This window comes from Danio aesculapii, chromosome 12, assembly GCF_903798145.1.
Source record: "Danio aesculapii chromosome 12, fDanAes4.1, whole genome shotgun sequence".
In the NCBI taxonomy this organism is placed as follows: domain Eukaryota; kingdom Metazoa; phylum Chordata; class Actinopteri; order Cypriniformes; family Danionidae; genus Danio; species Danio aesculapii.
This window is the reverse complement of record NC_079446.1, coordinates 32,059,695-32,081,962: the sequence shown is the minus strand read 5'-3', so window position 1 is coordinate 32,081,962 and position 22,268 is coordinate 32,059,695. Positions and strand designations below refer to the sequence as shown.

The 22,268-nt window shown below is 34.5% G+C and overlaps 1 protein-coding gene across 1 annotated transcript in view; it reads left to right on the top strand.

Annotated features, from left to right (window-relative positions):
• The first annotated feature begins 107 nt into the window (after window positions 1–107).
• nhlrc2 (NHL repeat containing 2) overlaps window positions 108–22,268 on the top strand; it is a 42,419-nt gene continuing 20,258 nt past the window's right edge. Inside the window, exons 1-5 of the mRNA XM_056469385.1 lie at window positions 108–272; window positions 3,051–3,203; window positions 14,230–14,685; window positions 17,297–17,418; window positions 17,554–17,683. Coding sequence (XP_056325360.1) covers window positions 110–272; window positions 3,051–3,203; window positions 14,230–14,685; window positions 17,297–17,418; window positions 17,554–17,683 — 1,024 coding nt within the window. The 5' untranslated portion in view covers window positions 108–109. The remainder of the gene's footprint in view (window positions 273–3,050; window positions 3,204–14,229; window positions 14,686–17,296; window positions 17,419–17,553; window positions 17,684–22,268) is intronic.

Below are 22,268 nucleotides of genomic sequence, written 5' to 3'. Positions count from 1 at the left end.
AATGTCCTAATTACATACAAACGAGTTTTTTTCTTTTGTTTATCAAGAATGCTGACGCGATATGTTTGTCGAAAGTGCCGAGAGTAATTTCTGTGTTGTTGTGAGAATCATGGCGTCTTACAGTAAGCTGACAGATCTTTTCCTTATTCAGAGCCAGCTAGACTGTGATTTAGAGGACGCAACGAGTCAAGAGGAGAAGGAAAAACTCGTACATGAGTATTTGCTCAAAACAGATGAAAAGGAGGATTTGATTATACCGGATTTTGAAGAAGGCAAGTGTATAATAAACACACTCAGTGGCAGTGGGAGTGTATACAGTGATTGTATCTCATAGGAGTGGCTTTAAAACTTAAGCATAACTTAATCGTAGATCGATTCTTGGTTTTAGATAAAAGACTGACAACATAAAACATGACACGTCGATTACAGATTTCAGTTGACTGTTGTTTATTACTCTGTAATGTTGTATTCAGTCAAAAGTGAGCCATACTGCTGTAAAAAGTAATCTAATGAACAAATGGTTTGACTGGTTTAAAAAAAAACTTACAGAGAGAACTGAATTAAAAGATTAATTTACATATATTGTGACTTAATAGTTATTTTTAGTAATTTATTAAGAGTGTGTTCATATAGAGTTAGAGACTATTCTACTATACACTGCCTGACAAAAGTCTTGCCGTTGATCCCAGTTGTAAGAGCAACAAATAATAACTTCTAGTTGATCAATTGGAAAAGTGGCAGAAGGTAGATTTTTCAAATAATTCATCTGCTGAACTGCATCCCAATCATCACAAATACTGTAGAAGACCTACTGGAACTCGCATGGACCCAAGAATCTCACAGAAATCAGTCAAGTTTGGGGTTACAAAAAAATCATGGTTTGGGGTTACATTCAGTTTGGGGGTGTGCGAGAGATCTGCAGAGTGGATTGCAGCATCAACGGCTTGAGGTATCAAGACATTTGTGCTGCCCTTTACATTTACAAACCACAGGAGAGGGCAAATTCTTCAGCAGGATAGCGCTCCTCATACTTAAGCCTCCACATTAAAGTTCCTGAAAGCAAAGAAGATCAAGGTGCTCTAAGATTGGCCAGCCCAGTCACCAGTTATGAACATTATCGAGCATGTGAGGGGTAAGATGAAGGAGGAGGCATTGAAGATGAATGGAAAGAATCTTGATGAACTTGATGAGTCCTGCAAGAACGCTTTCTTTGCCATTCCAGATGACTTTATTAATAAGTTTTTTGAGTCATTGCAGAGATGTATGGATGCAGTCGTCCAAGCATATGGGAGTCATACACAATATTAATTCTTTTCCCACTGCACCATGACTATATTCTATACTCTACATTATTTCTGTTAAGTAACAAGACTTTTGTCTAAGCAAAGTCAGACCTTACTGTCCTAAATAAATAATTAAAAATCAAGACATGATCATATTTTATTTTGGTAAAATAAGCATAATATAGGGGCCTTTGCTTTTCATATAAGCCACTTCTTATACCAAATGATCAACTAGAAGTCAAGTTATTTGTTGTTCCTAAAACTTGGAAAGGCAACAAGACTTTTGTCAGGTAGTGTACATTTTTACCACTATATACTTAAGACAGCTAATAAAATAAGTAACAAACAACTAGGCCTGTCTCAATAATCAACTTATCTCACAACACATGGACATGACCTAAATCGTTTTTGGTGATGCAATATATATCATCCATACATAAAACCAATTCTAGCAACAATGTAGCTGATTGTGCAACATCTCTATCTCTATCAGAGGTGTCAATGTAAGTATGGTTAAAAAAACACTAATATTACTAGTGCTATAAATTGCTTTAGTATATTTTCATGTGGGTGTTTAACAACTGAAAATAAATCTGGTAGCAGATATCTCCTTTATACAGTGCAGTTTTTTCTTAACATTTATTATTGTTTATTTTGGATATGCATTTTCACATTCTCATTCCACTGCCTAGTTATTAAGTTGTCAAAATGACTATAGTTACTTTAAATATTCTTTGGACTAAAATATTATATGTTCTTTGGAAGAGTGTTCTTGCGTTGTGATGACATTATATTGTCATCCTGGCATTATATAATGAGTGGCATAAAATGGTCTTAAAACGACAAGAATATCGTTTATCGCAATATATTTTGGTGCAATATATCGCACAACAAAAAATAGATACCATGACAGGCCTACAATCAGCAGTTTACACAACAATTATTCATGTCAGTCATGTTTTAAACAAATCATTGATGACATTAAATGACTGTGTTTAGCCCCAAAATACTCATTTGTTGTAAATTTAGTTCTTTAAGCTTTGCCGCTCTACTTCAAGCCACCTGTTTTTAAAGTATAATAAAATGTACTATGAAGACTGTAATGGTGGCTCAGTGGTTGGCACTGCCACCTTACAGTAAGAAGGTTGCTGTTTCGAGTCCAAGCTGGGCCAGTTGGCATTTCTGTGGGTATAAGTTTGTGTGGGTTTCCTCCGGGTGGTCCGGTTTCCCCCACAATCCAAAGACGTGGTATAAGTGAATTGGGTAAACAAAACTTGAAGTAGTGTATGTACTGGGTTGCGGCTGAAAAGGCATCCACTGCGTAAAACATATGCTCAAATAGTTGGTGGTTCATTTCGCTTCGGCAACCCCTGACAAATAAGGGAGTAAGCTGAAGTAAAGTGAATGATTGAATGAAGATTAACTGTTATGCTGAATGACTAAAAAACATTACTTCACCCAAGAGATATTTGGAAAAATTCAAACATTCAACCAACCCTTTAACTGGAATCGTAACCACCCAGTTGACATTTTTTCTCAATAGCTTATAATTAAAACCCAAACTTAAAATTTGCTTAGTGTCAGGAACACAGTTTAACCAAATTTAATGTACATTTTTGTTTTCTTAGAGTAGAAGCTAAAGGGTTAAAGAGTCATTTTACATGCCTATTATATGTGGCAACAACATTTCTGCTTGTAATATACTGTATAGATTGGACCGCTGATCGAAAACTTGAATTTTTTAAGCATTTCCTTGTTATTTTGCAGGACTGGAATGGTTAAACACAGACAGTCCACTGTCACTCACGAAGGAACTGTCAGGGAAAGTGGTGCTGCTTGACTTCTTCACCTACTGCTGCATAAACTGCATCCACATACTTCCTGATCTACATCAGCTGGAGAAGAGTTACTCCGTAGAAGGTACATAGAGCTGTTAGGCACGGGCATTACATTTTGGCATGAATGTAAATGAGAATGTGAGTGATAGATTGCATTATGGCATCTAGCCTGACTCGTTTATTTTTAGTGCTTCAATAATGTATATATTACACAGTTCAATAAATGAAAAGCATCTTCTAATATGAAAACAGCCAATCCAGATGAATGTTTCTTGGCTGTTTTGATTTGAGCCATACAATCACGTAGTAGATCATTCCCATGGGATCACAGGACCAGATGTTTTTGGAGCTTGATAACTATTTTCTTCTGGTCCAGCAACACATTGGTATTATCATATAACTTTATCGGATATAGGGCTTTAAATATCCAGGGACCGGACCTGAGGGCAGGGAGTTTTGCATAGATACACCATTCTGCTGGTCTGCGGCTTATTATAGCAGCTCTGTGACCAGTGCTATCAGCTCCAGCTGTCAGTAGCCCATCAGTAGCCACTCCTGTTGGATCATCCAGGGCCACTGGCAAGGCAGCCGTCAGCCCACTCGCTGGCATATCTCACACATACCTCAATGCTGGCACTGCTTTTGGTACATTCTGTTACCACTGCTTTGTTACAGGAGCTCACCACTATTCCCAGTGTCTTGCTAATTATTAGAGTTGATTATTGTTAGAGTTTGTTGTTGTTAAATTGAAGAGCAGTGGCCTTTCAGTTTTATGCATATACTTTGTTTTTATGCACTTTGAATAGTGCTGGTTTTCGGAGGTTATTACAGAAATTAATTCAAATTCTACTTTTGATTTGTCAGTATTTTTATTGGCTTTCAACACTCAAATTCAGATTTATTTTTGGCAACATATTTTGTACATATTATAACTTTATATTAGAGCTTTTTAAGTTTGTATGTAAATTTTACAGTAAATATTTTAGAACTTCCATCCCTATCCAATGCTTTTTGTGTGATTTATTATAAGATATGAATACATTTATTTAGCCTTTTTCAAACAGCAAGACAAGTATTTGTTTTGATATTTACTTCTATAAAATGTGTCCTGTTTAGTTAATTTTTTCTGAGTAATGATTAATAATTGTCACACATTTTTACCAAAATTTACAACAGACGCCCACTAAAATGTTATTCGGTGTAAAAAAAACAGGCAAACTTAGAACAATCATGCTAACATATTAAAATACTTATTGATTGTAATTTTATTATGCCTTGTAATAAACTTTTTAAATAAACATATGTTACACGTGGTGATGATGATAGAACATTTTTAAAACTTATTTTGACAGATTTAGAAGTAGATTAGATTAGCATTGGCTTAGACACTTTGATTACATTTAATACACTTTCAATTAGGGATGCTCCAATCAGGATTTTTGCAGCCGATACCAAGTACCGATTCCTTGTCATGGTGATCGGTCGATACCGACTATCGATTTTTTTATTTTTATTTTTTTTTATTTTTTTTTTTTAAGAATTCAACATATCTCAATAAAGAAAAAGTTTGGAGCGTAGGCTATATTTGATGCATAAGAAGTTAAAATGCACAACTTAATACATTACTTCTTTACTAAAAGGAAATAGGCTGATAAACTATTATTAAAGAAGTAAAAAAAAAAAAAAATTTATTACAATTTCCAGCCAGGTTTTAGTAAACTTGCCATATTAACAAAAACACAGAACTTTCAGTTCTTGTATGTTAAAAGGCCTAAATACATGCAAGGCCATTAAATACTATTTAATGATACTATTTAATGATAATAATACTATTGACAGCAGCTCTATGATCGCAGCTCCAGACATCACAGCAGCTCGATGAAAGAGCGGGGATTTCCTTTACTGCACTATTCATTTAATCTAACACATATAATGCTTAGAACATCACCGTGCCTCTTGCGATCTGTTCTCTTGCTCATTCGCTTTTGTCGCCATGATTTTTGTGGTACTTTATTTAATTCTAGGGCATCACAGCGCCACTACGAAGAGGCCTATGATTGCGGAGCTTCCGGGAGAGGCCATACAGTTGAGACAATAGATAGCGGCGATCGATCTGCTCGTATCACAGCACTTCAAAACACTCATAAACAAACACTTACGCTCAGTTCATTAGATCGGCCAGATTGACGAGTACCAATCGAGTCATGAAATGTAATTATCTTTTACAAGATGTAAGATAAGACTTTGGTGTCTCCAGAATGTGTCTGTAAAGTTTCAGCTCAAAATACCCATCTGATTATTTATAATATAATGTATAGTCTGGCAATTTTTGTGTCTGAGGGCTATGTAGCTGTTTTTGTAACCTGTGGCTTTAAATGCAAGTGAGCTACTTATTCCCGTCCACCGCTCCCACGTGCGTGCCTGCTTCTCATGCATTACGTCAGATAAACAGTTGTCAGTGCCTGAAACAGACATGGATGAAGTCACGAGTCAAAAATACAAAGTAAGTTTATTTGATGTATTTGTGGTAGTCTCTTCAAGCCTTTCTGAAACGATGAGTCTCACACAAATGCTGTTTGCAGTACACACACATATTGATGTTTACTGACACCATGCAGCTTTGGTGCTTATAGCGGTTAAGAATTACACAGCGATTTTACTGTCTTTATTACAAACTCTGCCCCGTTTTAAAAACGTTTTAAACTCATAAAATTAATTATCGAGGTGCAGCTAATCACAGAGAGTTGTCACATATGTTTAAATCCCAGTTTCTTTGCAAAAAAATGTCTGTGGACATGTGTATACATTATAGAAACATGGCCCTTGTCAATCAATCGATCAGTGGGAAAAACCGCACTCCTACAGTACGTCTCATTGGGACTTGGGTCCTATTTTTATGTCAGTAAATTTAAAGAAGAGACTTATTGTGTTTAATAATACACACTATACCTACACACAGTTTTGTCCAAACAGCTTACAAAAGTCGATTTTCATCAGGTGCCCTTTTTGTATTATAATATTTTAAGACTAGCAACACGTGTATTATCAACAATTATAAGTCTGATTTTGACAGTCTGATCTGTACTCAATTGCAGTGAAACAAAAATGAAAGAAACACTTGTCATTTAGAAAGCCCTGCATTTTTTTCATAGTTTACAACACCTTAACTCTCATATTTCTCATCATAAGTAGAAGTGCTGGTTCTACCATGTGTTTAATCCCCTGAGGGGAAATCAGCAAGGGAGACATGAGGAAAAGTATAGAAAAACATTGATCACATTGTGACTGTGCCAGATGTGATTCAAATGCATTTCTATGTGCAGGGGAAGCAGACTGAAAGCATACTGAAAAGGGACACTGGTCCCCCGTGCATGTGCTTCTTGTCTCTAGTGCTGATCCTATGAATTTTAATCTTCTGATGGACGACTGAAACCGGAATTTAAAAACCACCGTCCGTCGACTTCAATCATCAGTGGCTGCGTTGCTTACCCCAGGGATACACAATGGGAAAATGTCACTTTCAGTGACAAGGCGGAGAAGTTTGGTTGACATTTTTGCTAAATTAGACAAAGTCAAGCGCACACTATATCACAGTGCAGGAGACTGGAACAAACAGACAAACAGAGCGCATTGGTTATAATGGAATGCCTAGGGGCTGCATAAGCTCTCAATCAAGACCCCCGTGTTTCTCTCGATTGGATTTAACGTTCTGCATGCATTTGCCCATTTTAGGATGTGTACCTCTCAGATTCATACTCTTGTTTCTTTTTATAGGGGCCTACACTTGCTACACTTTTATTATTATTATTATTACTATCTGTGATCATTTACTCTCCTGTCATGGTATTTTGGTTCATCCTCAAAAAATATATATATATATTATAGGGATATTACGGACAAAATTCAATTAGTATTTTAATTAAATATGAGAAGTGTCACTTGAAAATCGAGAAAATTGTGAACATTGAAAATCCAGGTAACCAAAATTTAGGCCCCGTTTCCACCTTAGAGCACAGGTGTCAAACTCAGTTCCTGTAGAGCCACAGCACTGCACAGTTGTTTGACTCAGAAATCATAATTTGACCATCTGAATAATATTATTATTTATGATAAAATGCTTTTTTTGTTTTGCTTTCAAAATTTTAATTGTGACAAATAATGTGAAAATTCATGGATAATAACAATAGCCTAATTATGTTTTAGCATTGAAGGGTACCTTTTTTTACAAGATGTAAAATCAGTCTCTGATGTCCTTAGAGTGTGTAGAGTGTGTGTTAGAGCAGTGTTTCCCAACCCTGTTCCTGAAGGCACACCAACAGTACACATTTTCAACCTCTCCCTAATCAAACACACCTGAATCAACTCATCATAACATCAGAAGACACTCCAACACCTGAAGTTAATGGGTCAGAAAAGGGAGACATCCAAAATATGTACTGTTGGTGTGCCTCCAGGAACAGGGTTGGGAAACACTGTGTTAGAGTATGTGAAGTTTCAGCTCTAAATACCACACAAATAACTTTTTATATCTCTTTAAAACGGCCCCTTTTAGGCTTTGATTCAAATCGTGCTGTTTTTGGTGACTGTCACTTGAAATTCACATGAGATTGTGCTCCCAGCCAGATTCAAAAACAGGACTAGCGTGATCTTTGTGAAACACTGAAAATGTCAAAAAATGTGGCTCAGAAAAAGGTAGTCTTTGGAGACAACGGTGTTCATTTGTGCATCCTAAAACTCCACATTTACAGTGCTCAGCATAATTAAGTAACATTTTTAACCATTTCTTGGTGAATATGGGCAGTGTATTTTGGTGCATTTAAACAAAAAAGATACATTTATTAAAATGATATTTTAGTCAATAAGTATATTTGGAAATGGACAGATAATACAAAATAAATTCAAGCAAAATATTGCAAAAAAATGTCACAATTAAAGTGTTTGGATTTATTTTTTATTTATTTATTTTATTTTATTTTTTGCTTCTCTTGATTTTTCCTCTTTTTTTTTAAATTTGTATTTAATATTTTTCTGTTATCTCCTAGGGCTTGAGAGTCCACATACGTGAACAGCACGTTTTAACTCTTAAGTGGCTATTTAAATTACTTTGAATGTTTATATTTTGTTACAGACATACAGTGTCATCCTGCAACTGTTTTGCAGCATATGAAATGTCCCAAACACTCTTTTTAACTGTCTAAAATGGGGGAAAAATGTATTTTTTTCTCTCTGATGGTCAAAGCAAGGTTAAAAAAATGCATTAAAACAAATTCAGGAAAAAAGTGTTTGATGTAAATTCGGACCACAAGTCCACATATATAGACATAATTTTTCTCTAAAAATACATCGTATCAAAAGATGATACTTAGATTTTTATTCTAATCCGGTTTCAATAAGCCCAAATAGCAAAGAGAAATAAAAAATACATGTAAAAAAACACCATGGGCCTTAAGAGGATATCATATAAATTTGGGAGAACTAGTTTTTGGACGGTTATCCTAAGTTATTTTGTTAGTTAATCTCCAGATTTGGCTTCAGTACTGACTAATCTAATGTATATGCACAAATATAATATTGTATAGCTTTCTAGTAATAATATGAATTTAAAAGATAGATTTGTGAGGGTTCTACTTATATATGCTCAGCACTGTATAATTCCTCTTAGTTGCTGACATTATCTTTGGCAGGTACAGTGCTGAAACTCGAATGTTGGACGGCTGTTTCTGACTCAGGGCTATCTATGCTAATGAGGGAGAGATGGTCACTAATGGGTAGGACTTTCCCCCTTTGATGACATGTACAAATGGAGAATGTCAATCAAAGTGTTTTTGCTAACTGTTTTTATGAAGTGTGTTTATTAAAAAATAGAATTATTTAAAGGGCATCTATGATGAAAATTTTCTTTTGTAAGCTCTTTGGTCAAACGTTATGTGAGCTCTGCTTCCTTTTTGTCTGTCACTGTCAAGATTGAGGCACGCTCTGACAGGCACTTGGGAACTGTGGAGGGGGAGAACTAGCATTAAAGGCACAGGCAACAAAAACAGCTACATTGTGTTCAGAGCAGAAACCTCCAATATCCTGAAAGGTATAATAAATAATCTGATGGGTGTTTTGAGCAGAAACTTTACAGACACATTCTGGAGACACAAAAGACTTATCTTAAATCTAGAAAAAGGGGTAAAATATTTACTGCTACATACCTGTGTTTAAACCCCTTATAAAAGTGATTTTTTACATAATAGGTCCCCTTTAAAAGAAACTTATCTAATATGGGCTTCTTTTGGTCTTTTATCGGTCATTTAGTTTCAAGAATAAGCTCCAAAAATATTCTAAAAGTGACCTGTAAATGTTTTTTCTATTTAACAACATTACAACAGTGAAAGATGACTTCTCTGATTAATCACGTTCCATTCCGATTGCACATTTTCCTGCTGGATTTTCATGAAATCTGTTTGCATTGAAAAAAACTGATTTGCTGAAGTTAAAAACATGGATGGTGACAGTGAATAGCATGAGTGCTAGTGAAGCTTGAGCGACATACAGCAAAGGATTCCGCTTAGTCCTAAAGCCTTTGTCAAATGGTTATTTTCGCAATTTGCAATGGCAAAGCGGTCAAAAAAAGAGTCATGACTGGGATAAAGAGACATTTTTTTGCAGTGGGCGGATGAACTCCCAACCTCCCCAGCTATAAGTTCTAATTATTAATTATTAATCTTACTAAAGTCATGTTGGAGCAGTGGATAGCACTATCGCCTCACAGCAAGAAGGTTATTGGTTCGAGTCTCAGGTGGGTCAGTTGGCATTTCTGTGTAGAGTTAGTATGTTCTCCCAGTGTTGGCGTGGGTTTACAGTCCAAAGATACGCGGTATAGGTGAATTGAAAAAGTTAAATTGGACGTAGTGTATGTGTGTGAATGCAAGAGTGTATGGTAATTTCGCTGCGTAAAACATATGCTGCATAAGGTGGCGGTTGGCGGTGAATGAATGAATAAATGAATAAATGAATGAATGAATAATCTTACTAAAAATTTGGTCTCTTAGAAATACACATTTGACAGTATAACTTAAGTTAAAAGTAACAGGAGCTCTGATGGAATGCAGATTTACATTTATCACTGCCATCCATAAAAAAATAATAATAATAATAATGATCTAATATGCTACACTTGTAGATCACAATATCCAGACCTATCCCATCCTGTATATTAGGGCACAGTGCTGCAAGTTTTTGACTGTTCAATTTAAATGACCTATGTTATTACTGGCTAACCTCTTTGGATATTTTAGGCCTACACGGTATCTGTGCGTGCAGAAATCTGCAGATTTTTAGCCCATTGTTGAGTCTATTTATTTACTTGTGTGAATGTGTGTAAATTTATATTTTGTCAGTTTTTAAATTAATTTCAGTAATATTATTGACTAATATGAAAGTGTTCATTTGATTTATTTACAATACACTATTTAAAGTCATATTTTCTGTCTATTAGTAGATATATTATATGATAGACTTGCTTTGTTTACCAAATAAGTAGCTCTAGATAGCTTTGCATTGTAAATATTAAATACAAGTTAAAAAGCTATTATTTTTATTTCATATATTAAGTTTATTGTTACCATACTCTCAAAATAAATCTGCATAAATCCGCAGATTTTTTTACCAAATTCTCTGCAGAAGTAACAAAGATTCTGTCTGGCCCTACTAATGAGTAACAAGGTTGGTTTGGTTGGCCAGTTTCTGCTGGGTGTGTTGTGCAATGCGATTGATACAGTATGTCTAGTACATTTAGGTCTCTTATAGCAAGCAAAATCCTGTTTCTCATGTCCCCTTTAGACATTTTCTTGCTCGATAGACTTTGTTGTTCTTTTATTGAAGGAATTTAAAAAGGAAACTGTGACTCACAAAGACTGAGTTTTAGTACTATTGAAAACATTCAAAGCCCTGACACACAGACAAAAGATGGTTCTTTGGGATATTCAGTATTCAAGGGTTTAGATAAAACATGCCAGAAGCAGACACCAACGCAACATGCTTCCACACAATGTTTGAGGAGATAAGAATGAACAGCTTTGTGTGACCTGAATGGATTGTCTTAGAATGAACAAAAATTGTCTGCAAAAACCTTAATTAGGCAAAATATAAATTTAAGTAATTTAATTAGTGGCATTTTTCTTTTATCATTCTCTTTTGATTTAGGGCAAGATTAAGAAAGATTAAACATTTATTAATTTATAAACGTTCTCTTTCAGAATAACTATGAAACCTCTTCAGGGTATTTTAATAAAATTTCTTTTAAAGCCAACAAGTATTTAAGGGGATTCATCCCAATTACAGATTGTCTTTAAAAAGGTTCTAGCTGAAAACGGCATAATAATATGAATTATTCTTATAATTATTATTATTATGGGTGACACGGTGGCTCAGTGGTTAGCACTGTTGCCTCACAGCAAGAAAGACGCTGGTTTGAGTCCCGGTTGGGTCATTTGGCATTTCTGTGTGAAGTTTACATGTTCTCCCCGTGTTTTGCGGTGGTTTTCTTCCAGGTGCTCCGGTTTCCCCCAAAGACGTGGTATAGATGAATTGAATAAACTAAATTAGCTGTAGAGTATGTGTGTGAATGTGAGAGTGTGTGGGTGTTTCCCTGTATTGGGTTGCAGCTGGAAGGGCACCTGCTGTGTAAAACATATGCTGGATAAGTTGGCAGTTCATTCCGCTGTAGTGACCCCTAATGAATAAAGGGACTAAGCCAAAGGAAAATGAATGAATGAATAATAATTATTAATATTAATAGAAATAAATGTCATAATTTGTTGTGCTGTTGATTTTTCTGCTACTCTTCCAAGTCCATTTTTAAGCGATACTCCACATGAAACTTAAAATTCTTTGATTTACAGCTATAGAAATAATCAAGGGACCACTTCAAAATTTTCTTTCTTATCTACGATTAATAAACGATTCATAAAAAAAATATAGTTCCACAAAAACTACTGATGACATATAAATATTGTCATTTCAGCATTTATCTTTATTTTTTTTTTTTACATAAAATAACAAAATGGTGCCATGTTTTCATACATCTTTATATTCACAATATCAATGTTTTAACTTCAAAAGAGTTAAGAAATAAATATTTGGTGGAATAAACCTGAATTTCATTCATTCATTCATTCATTCTCCTTCGGCTTAGTCCCTTTATTCAACAAGGGTCGCCACGGTGGCATGAACACAGGGAGAACATGCAAACTCCACACAGAAATGCCAACTGGCTCAGGCGGGACTCGAACCAGCGACCTTCTTTCTGTGAGGCAACCTGAATTTAAATCACAGCAAATGAAAACAGTTGTTATTCTGACCAGTTGTAATTTTCTGAAATTTATATGAAATGTTGTCAGAATAAAATAAAACACATATTGACGTTTTAGTCAAAGCCATTCCTAATAAATAAATCCAATAACTCCAGAGAAATTGCTCATTTTCATGTGGTCTTGTGATTTTCTTCATAAGGATATGAATTTTTCTTTCTTTTAAAGAAAAGATAAACCAGATAAACCCAAAAAAAGATCATTAGAAAAACAATGTTGTAAAGTGTGATGTAAGAACATCGTGAAACCTATGTGAGAAATGCAAAAGTGAAGACGACCATCTTTTCTAATGCATGTTTTTTTTTTTTAAATGTCTGAAATGTGCACTTTTTTATTCCATGTTTGACGTAATCTCAGCTGAAACATGAAGAGAGGGTGGGACATCGAGTAGCTCCTCCCCTTTAAAAAGAACAGCCAATAGTGTTTTGTTTGTAAGAGTTGTTGAGATTAAGCACATAAAATCAAAAGCAAATGAGAAGTGTCTTGATGGGGACAGGGCATGTCAGATACTAGAGAGCATTTGATTGGTCAAGATTTGATGAGAAACTGAAATATGAGGTGACATGAAATAAATTGTTGATCCATTTAGGTGGAAGAGACAAACTGCAGGCTTTGGTTGCTTGTATCAATTTTATATTTTATAAATGGGAATTTTGTCACCGTTTTGGAGCACAGAAGTTAATAGATATCCTTAAAGCTGACAAACTGAAATTAACATCTAAAAAACGTTATTTTAATTTCACGGGACCTTTAAATAATAATTTAAAACTTTGTAAATATATATACAAGTCAGAATTATTAGCCCCCCTGAATTATTAGCCCCCTGTTTATTTTTTCCCCCAATTTCTGTTCAACGGAGAGCAGATTTTTTTCAACACATATCTAAACATAATAGTTTTAATAACTCATTTCTAATAACTGATTTATTTTATCTTTGCCATGATGACAGTAAATAATATTTGACTAGATATTTTTCAAGACACTTCTATACAGCTTAAAGTGACATTTAAAAGCTTAACTAGGTTAATTAGGTTAGCTAGGCAGGTTAAGGTAATTAGGCAAGTTATTGTATAATGCTGGTTTGTTCTGTAGTCTATTGAAAAAATATATAGCTTAAAGGGGCTAATAATTTTGACCTTAAAATGGTTCATAAAAAATTAAAAACTGCTTTTATTCTAGCCGAAATTAAACAAATAAGACTTTCTCCAGAAGAAAAAATATTATCAGACATACTGTGAAAATTTCCTTGCTCTGTTAAACATCATTTGGGAAATATTTAAAAAAAGAAAAAAAATTTAAAGGGGGGCTAATAATTCTGACTTCAACTGTACATATCAAGAGCTCATGTGAAAGTTTGCTGGAATCTATAGTTCATTTCAGTCATTAATTTTTTCCTCGGCTTGGTGCCTTATTTATATCAGGGGTCACCACAGTGGAATGAACTGCCAACTATTTCAGCATTTGTTTTACAAAGCAGATGCCCTTCCAGCCGCAACCCAGTACTAGGATAGAATCTATAGTTAAAATAAATAAATAAATAAGATACTGGTACTGTACATCAACTGGGGTCATGTGGATTTCTGTAATATTTACTTTGTGTAACTTTCGAAATGTCAACTTTGTATCCACAATACACTTGCATTATATAGATTCACATACTGATGAGTGCAGACTTACAATGAGTGCAGAGTGTCTTTCTACTTTGACATTAGTATCAAAGCCTGTGAATTAATTTCTTTTTCATTTCTGCAGATGGCCTGATTGTTGTAGGTGTTCACTCGGCTAAATTCCCCAATGAGAAAGTCCTGCAGAACGTACAGAGTGCGGTGTTGAGATACGACATCAGTCATCCTGTAGTGAATGACAGCGATGCCCGTCTGTGGCAGGAGCTGGAGGTGTCCTGCTGGCCCACACTGGTGCTGCTGGGACCTAGAGGAAACTTGCTTTTCTCCTTGGTTGGTGAAGGGCACAGAGAACATCTCTTCCTTTTCACTGCTGCGGCTCTGAAACACTATAGAGAACAAGGGCTCCTCAAGGACCATAATGTGGGAATCAAACTGTACAGGGACTCACTGCCTCCCTCCATCCTTTCTTTCCCTGGAAAAATAGCCATAGACCCCAGCGGCAAGCAGTTGGCTATTGCAGACACAGGACACCACAGGGTATTAGTGGTCTCCAATACTGGGCAGGTGCTGCACACTGTAGGAGGTGAGGCCTCTTCATGCACACTTGGATAGAGTTACAAAATTCAAAAGATGCTGAGGTTGCTGTTTATTTTCTTAAGAAATTAAGAGACTATGATTTATTGCACTAGAAACAGGAACCTTTTAGTATCTGGAGTATATTTTTATTATTATACTGTTCCAATGTTTCTTCTAATGTTTTCTTTTAATATATAGAACAAAAAATAATATATAACAGTGAATGTAAGGCATCTAAATATAGATATATAGGTTAGATATTAGTGCTGTCAAACGATTAATCGCATCCTAGTCATGGGACTGTAACTTTCAAGGTTTACTGTGGTTTGAAATAGTCAAATGGCTATTTTTTGTTATACCGTTCCTACGGTATATTTAAGTTGTTTTTATGACTATTTTATTTAGTTTTTTAGGGTAAAAGTGTCTCCAGCAGAAAAGGACCCTCCACATCAAAAGCTACAGGTTTACCAATGATTCAGGGAACATTTGAAATACAAATTGCTCATTAACCAACATCCAAGCACGCTATGGACCTGAAGAGTGCAGTGGCTTTACTTTATATCCAAAGAAAGGAAAAAATGCCTTTTAAAATTTAAAGAAATCTGTGTTTTGAAACTAATAAAGACAGCAGAAATCAGTGCTTTCCTTTTAATTATTTAGCCTGACATAGTTACTGTTCCAAAACATTTTAAAAGTATCTTAAAAATAAAATATTTTGTGTTAAAATATTAAAAATATGTTTTTTTTAAATGTCTGGGTAAAAGAACAACAGCTGTTTTCCCCAGACATTTAAAAATAACTTATTTTAGGCAAGTAATACAGTATATAAGTAACAATACTGAGAAACTCTTATATTTTTTTCAAGGTTATCCTACCATCAGAATCTTATATCTTTAATCTTATGTGTATCGCATCCTAAATAAAAGTTTGTATTTACATAATATATACATGTGTATGATGTCGATTTATGTATATATGAATAAATATACACTCATACTGTACATAAAATACAAAAATTTACAAACAAAATATATTTACATATACATTTATTTTATTAATATTCATTTGTATTTATATATATATATATATATATATATATATATATATATATATATATATATATATATATATATATATATATATATATATATATATATATATATAAAAAACAATTGTTTTAATTTATATGCACAAACAATCAGGCCAATTTATATGCACAAAAATATACACAGTACACACAAATATATTTTGTAAATATGAACTTTTATTTCGGATGTGAATAATATTTTGACAGCACTATTTTATATACATGCAACTATTCAAAAAAATCTGTTTCTCTGGGTTTACTGTATTTTTTTGTTATAGGTGTGAGTAAATGTTAATCTTTTATCATATAAAGGTTTCATAACATTTCGTCCCAATTTAAAAATGGATATAGACATTTATATCTTTGTTATTTTGCCAAAAAAATAACAATTGATCAGAATTGCAAATGTTTTTATTTGTGGTAATTGAAATTTGAACAAATTGAAATTTGAAAAATTTAATTTTTAACCACTTTGAAGCTACAATTGGGGTGCCATTTTATATTAAGTGGCCTTAACTAATCTGTACTTATACTGAAATTAGAAATTTGTTACAACGTACTTATTGTGTAAAAACATGCCTTTACATTTTAATTATGCTTGAATAAATACATCTGATATTAATTTCTTTAATTACATTGTTGACCATCTCTTACACCTTAACCCACGCTTAAACCTACCAATACCTCTAAAACTGACCCTAACCCTACTCAAGGGCACCAGAAGTGTTCTGCTATACATTATGAACACATTGTATTTATATTTTGACATAAGTACATAGTAAGGACACTTTATGTAAAGTGGGCCCAAAATGGGTATTGTCTTTTATAAAGATAAATATATATATATATATATATATATATATATATATATATATATATATATATATATATATATATATATATATATATATATATATATATATATATATATATATATAACATGTCTGAAAATATGGCAACTTTGTTATTTTATGCCACAGAAAATGTTTAAATCACTTAATATATTACTTTAAGCACAACCGTTCAAGTGTGAATTTGTTTAGCTGTTTCAGTGTCACATCCTTAAATATTATTTAATGTGAAATGCAGTTTTTTTTTTCCCTTAAAAGATTTTACCCACCATTTACTCACCCTCAAGTGGTCATAAACCTTTATGAGTTCCTTTATTCTGTTAAACACAAAAGATGATGTTTTGAAGAAAGCTTGAAAGCCAATAACCAATGACATCTATAGTAAGAAAAACAAATTCTATGGAAGTCAGTGGTTACAGGTTTCCAGCTTTCTTCAAAAACATCATCATTTGTGTCCAAGAGAAGAAAGAAACTCAAACAGGATTGGAACAAGTAAATGATGACAGAATTTTCATCTATGGGTGAACTATCCCTTTAAATGCAGGAAGCTTTCATAAAATATGGAGCAGTTGGCAAAGCCTGTTTTATAAGTTTAGAAAGGCTGCTAATTTTCTCCTTGGTGAGTGTTTCGATGCTATTTTGGTCCACTTTTACACTGGATTGTCTTTGCCTTTTTTTAGGTCCCTCAAGTGGGAGACGAGATGGAAATTTGTCCGAGGCTCAGTTCAGCTCCCCACAAGGGCTGTTCATAAAGGGAGACACCGTCTACGTGGCTGACACTGAAAACCACCTTGTTAGAAAGGTAAATCAGCAGAATCAGGTCAAGCTAGTTCTCCCGCTGCTAACTCTAACCCAAATCCACTCTGATTGGTGCTTGAAAAACAGTCGTCACGATAGCACTTGTGTTTGTCCTCATTAGTTTTTTCTTCTTCTCCAGATCAACCTTACAGAAGGAAAAGTCTCAACATTAGCAGGCATTGGCGTACAAGGCACTGATAAAGAAGGCGGAGCATTGGGACCACAACAGCCAATCAGCTCTCCCTGGGATGTTACCCTTGGCAACGCAGGTAATTTTAGAATTTATAGAATTTAAGATCACTCCATCTACCTTTATTCCTGCATTGCTCATAAAGCGTAATATCTTGTGATTCTGCATTTTATTATTCCACCCGGAGCACTTTCTACAAACCCCTTTCTCTCCCTCTCACATCTTCTCCCTATCTGTCTTGTCCATCTAGGAATCTTCAATCAGGTTGTTCTCAGAAGTCTTGGCTTTGTAGATACCACATTCGCCTTTGATTTTCACAAGTGTATACGATGCAAAAAAAGATCTTTGTTCTGCTAAAACCCCCTCTAGTTGTTTGGAAGGGGCCCTGGAGTAAATTGTGTGGTCCGTCAGTTGCTAACCAGAGACACAGAGCCGAATGTTGTGGCGCTGCCTGAGTTCAACCCATAACGCTGAAGAAAAGATATGATCAGAAAGCACTCATGTGGCCGGCTGTGGTTTCAAAGAAGTGGTGCTTCTGTTTTCGTCAAAGATTTCCTCTTTTCGTTTTGCGGTGATATCTCTTTTTGCCAACAAGATATCCCACAGGTCTAGGAAATTGAATTTAACATGCTTCTGAAGCGTAATTAAAATTCCTGCTTCATATTTGCCAGCGTTATTAAATCAGCCTGCATTATTCAGTCATATCGTTCCATTAAACGGCTGAAGAAACGGATGTTGGCCTGCATCAGTTGAGTGAGAGAGGTTTAAAGTGGAGTGTGTGTTTGATTTAGTCGGTGTGTGTTTGGAGCACATTCATTGATGATCCCTGCTGTGCATTAGGTTTGTTCCCTGAACTGCAGATTGCTTTCTTGCAGGTTTTTCTTCTAAGAAAATACAATTGTTTTTGTATACTTTATATTTGTATGTTTTTTTCTAGAAATGCTCCGATCAGGATTTTTGCAGCCGATACTTAACGATTCTGATGCTTTAAGCCTTATAATGCATTAAGCACATTTCCCCTTCAAGTATGATACTTAAGTGGAAATCTCTCCTTACCTAAGAGAATAAATGAAGGATATTGCATATAATCTCTTAAACATGTCTCTTATAATCATTTAGTGTGGACTAGGGTTGGGCGATGTTGACCAATTTGGCATCGTACAATGTCTAATGTGAAACATCGTGATGGACAATGGCATCATAGGTGAATTAATTATTTATTAATAATTAATTAATTCATAATAAATTAATTATTTGTAGCCTACTGTTTCAACTACCTGACCCGCATGGTCTTTGTTTTACCCATAACCAAATCATAAAAAATAAAGATAAGTTACACACAGTTTACCACCTGTCAATCACAACCAACATGGTCCAACCAACAGTATCTGAGGTTTTCGCTAAAATTACTAAATATAAGCGTTAAAGCGAAAGATCGAAGCAGTGTACTGGCACTGTGACACGTTACCTGATATATTCAAAAGACCAAAGAGTCGTTAGATAGAGACAAGATTAACTAAATAACAGGTTTGACAACTATTTTGAAATGCGATCCAGCGGTACATCCTTGATGATAAACTGTCCAACGTGCACAGCTCTCTGGGGTTTTGTGTTCAAGGCACTCGCTGACTGCTGGAGCTCAGATACGCATTCAGCTGTATAGTGTGGAAGGAGGACTTTTAAGAAATTGCTAGATGAAACGACAGTGTGGACGTAGATCGCTTTCGTTCTAAAATGCCATTTTAAAACTAAGATGTATTAGTTTCAACGGGGCCGTGTGTATTTTTCGCGAGCGGGTTGCTGCAGGGGTGGGGCAGAGGATCGTAATGCCAGCTCAGCATTGGGATGTCTTTCGTCCATCGGCGATGGACGATGGCATCATCTATCGACCCAACCCTAGTGTGGACGGGTCAGAAAAAGTTTTACAGGAAATAATAGATAAAACAGATAAAAAATTGGCTAGAAAAATGACTAACAAAGCAATTTAGAAACAATTGATTGAAGAAGAATTCAACATTTTGACAATTCAACAGTGCATATTTGATGCATAAGAAGTAAAAATGCACACCTGTGAATACAACTTTGTTGCAATAAATATATTACAAAATGGTATATTATTAAATATTCAAGTTTAGAAATATATATTTAAAAAAAAAATTAATTGAAGTTTTCAGCCACGTTTTAGTCAACTTGCAATGTTGTCAAAAACACAGTACGCATCTTTTTCTGTATGTAAAGCTGTAAACAAACACCTGCTGTCGGTTCATGAGATTGGCCAGATTGATGAGCACCGATCCAGTCATAAAATGTGATGATTTCATTCTTGTATTATTGTAGCAATCGTTTTGAATGAATCTCTTAAAGTGAAGAGATTTCATGTCTTGAATTAGAAATTTCATCCAGTAGGCTTTCTGAGATAGTCAGTGTTGACGGCGTTCATGCACTGTTATTAAGATTTTTCATCTCTATCAATTTCATCTCATGTAAATCCACCTTCTTCATTATGTTTTCAGCATTTTGCTTTGAGCTTAGCGAAATGTTATTTAATTATTTTGCATTCAATAGTCGAAATGGTTCAAGGCAATGCAGCTGCCTCTTACAAACAGATCAACAGATATACAGTAATTATGTAATAGAATATTTGAGTCTGAACCACAACACCAGTCATAAGAGTATTTTTTTGTGTGTATCCTGTGAATTAAGCTGGATAAATAAACCTTCCATTACTTTCAAGGTTTGTAATGGATTGTTAGGATGATTTTCGGCAAAAAAGAAAAAAATTTATTCATCTTTTATTTAGCTCTTTTACAATGTAGATTGTGTCAAATCAGCTTAACATAGAAGTTCTAGTAAACTGAAACTGTGTCAGTCCAGTTATCAGAGCTGAAGTTTATACAGTTGTAAGTTCCATTGTAATGATCTGTTAATAATCTATATTTTTCAGTCATTCATTTATTCATTATGTAAAAATTACACAACATACACTGTACATAATCTGAAGTGTTGTAACCCTTTTCTGTATATAAGAATAAGTGCTGTATTTTAAATGATTAAATAATTCTTGCAGACAAACCGGTAAAATTAGAGGTTTGATAGATTTAAAGTGACAGTTAATATGTATGTGAAGCTGCACTGTGATCCTTAATACTTTTTTATACCATCAAATCTTTCTATTTTGAAATATGCGTAACATGATGTTATGATACTTCTAAAATCTAGCCCTTTTTTTTTTTTTTGCTCACGAAAAATTTATATTTGGATTTTTTTTCATGCAGCTCTTAAGATTGGATCTTTATTGCGCTGATTAATACGTTTTTGGCTTGTCATATGTTTGCCTAAAGTTCTATTATCTGATGCAGTCATTTATTTTTTTTTTTAAACAACCCATGTCAGAAGATGTATCCCATGGCTATATTCCAGGATTGTGAAAGAACTCTTTATTTTCACACATGAATTGGTCACCAACTGACCTGAACCCTATTGAAAGTCAAATTGCATAAGGCTGTCAGAACAATGCCATGATGAATGCACAGCACAATCAAACACTGCACAAAAATGCTTTTCTTACTTGTTTATTAGTACAAATGTTTTAAAATTCTTAAACCAAGAACCATTTTCTAGTAAGAAAAAAAGTTTTTTAAAATACGGTATTTGTTTACCCCAAAGCAAAAAAATGAACTTAATTTTGACTTATTATTTCTGAAAACAACTTTAGATAAACAATATTGTTTTCCTTGTCTCGAACATACTTTTTTGATTTAAGAATTTTAGATATTTGTGATAGAATCCATTTTTTTGCAATGAAACTATAAAGACGGTCCAGCAAAATATTAGTGTGTTACTTTGTACTTTAAAAAAAATGACATCTCCTTTATTAAAAGGTCAAGCAGACGTTATCTAACCCATTTTGTCTGACAAACTAATACCTGCTTTAAGTTTTGTATATGCCACCTCATCATTGATAATCTTGGTTTAATCACCTGGCTAAAGAAGTCTGGTTTGCGTTTTCCTGCCTCATTTGTTTTCCTCCTCTGAGTTTCAATTTAATTTGGAAATACCGCAGTGCGCCTTTGTCCTTCATCACAAATTTCATCTACTTTGGCTCATTCTGCGTTTTTTACCTTCCATCCGTCCCCGATTCCTTTGAAATCTTGCATGAGGAGAGTTTTACTCCCTTCCTCTCCATCTCAGTCCTTCTCCATTTCTCTTTCCCTCACTCTTTCTTTCCCTCTGTCTCGCTCTTTCATGAATACGTCTTGTTAGGCTCCAGCCCAGCAAAGAAATTGTCCCTGATAAGCACAGAACCATTAGAGAGGTCTATTGTTAGACACAAGTACAGAGCCTCTTATTCCTGATTCCTGATGGAGAAAACGCAGCGCAATACTCTTGAGTATTTGTGCAACCTCCACGCGGTACTTAAGCTGATTTCAGATGTAAATTCGTCACTTTAGGTCATTCTGTGCTGGACTGCATTGTATACTTTGTTATTTTCAGTCCTCTAAAGCATTTCAGTTCTTGTCTTTCGCAGCTTCCTTTCCACGAATAGGACACAAAAATAGGGCTTCATTTTCATTCTTCTTCAACAAAGGGTCAGTGAAAGGAGGCTCTGATCCTTTAGACAAATACTAAAATAGTAAACTCTAAAAATGATAAAATGCAGTTTA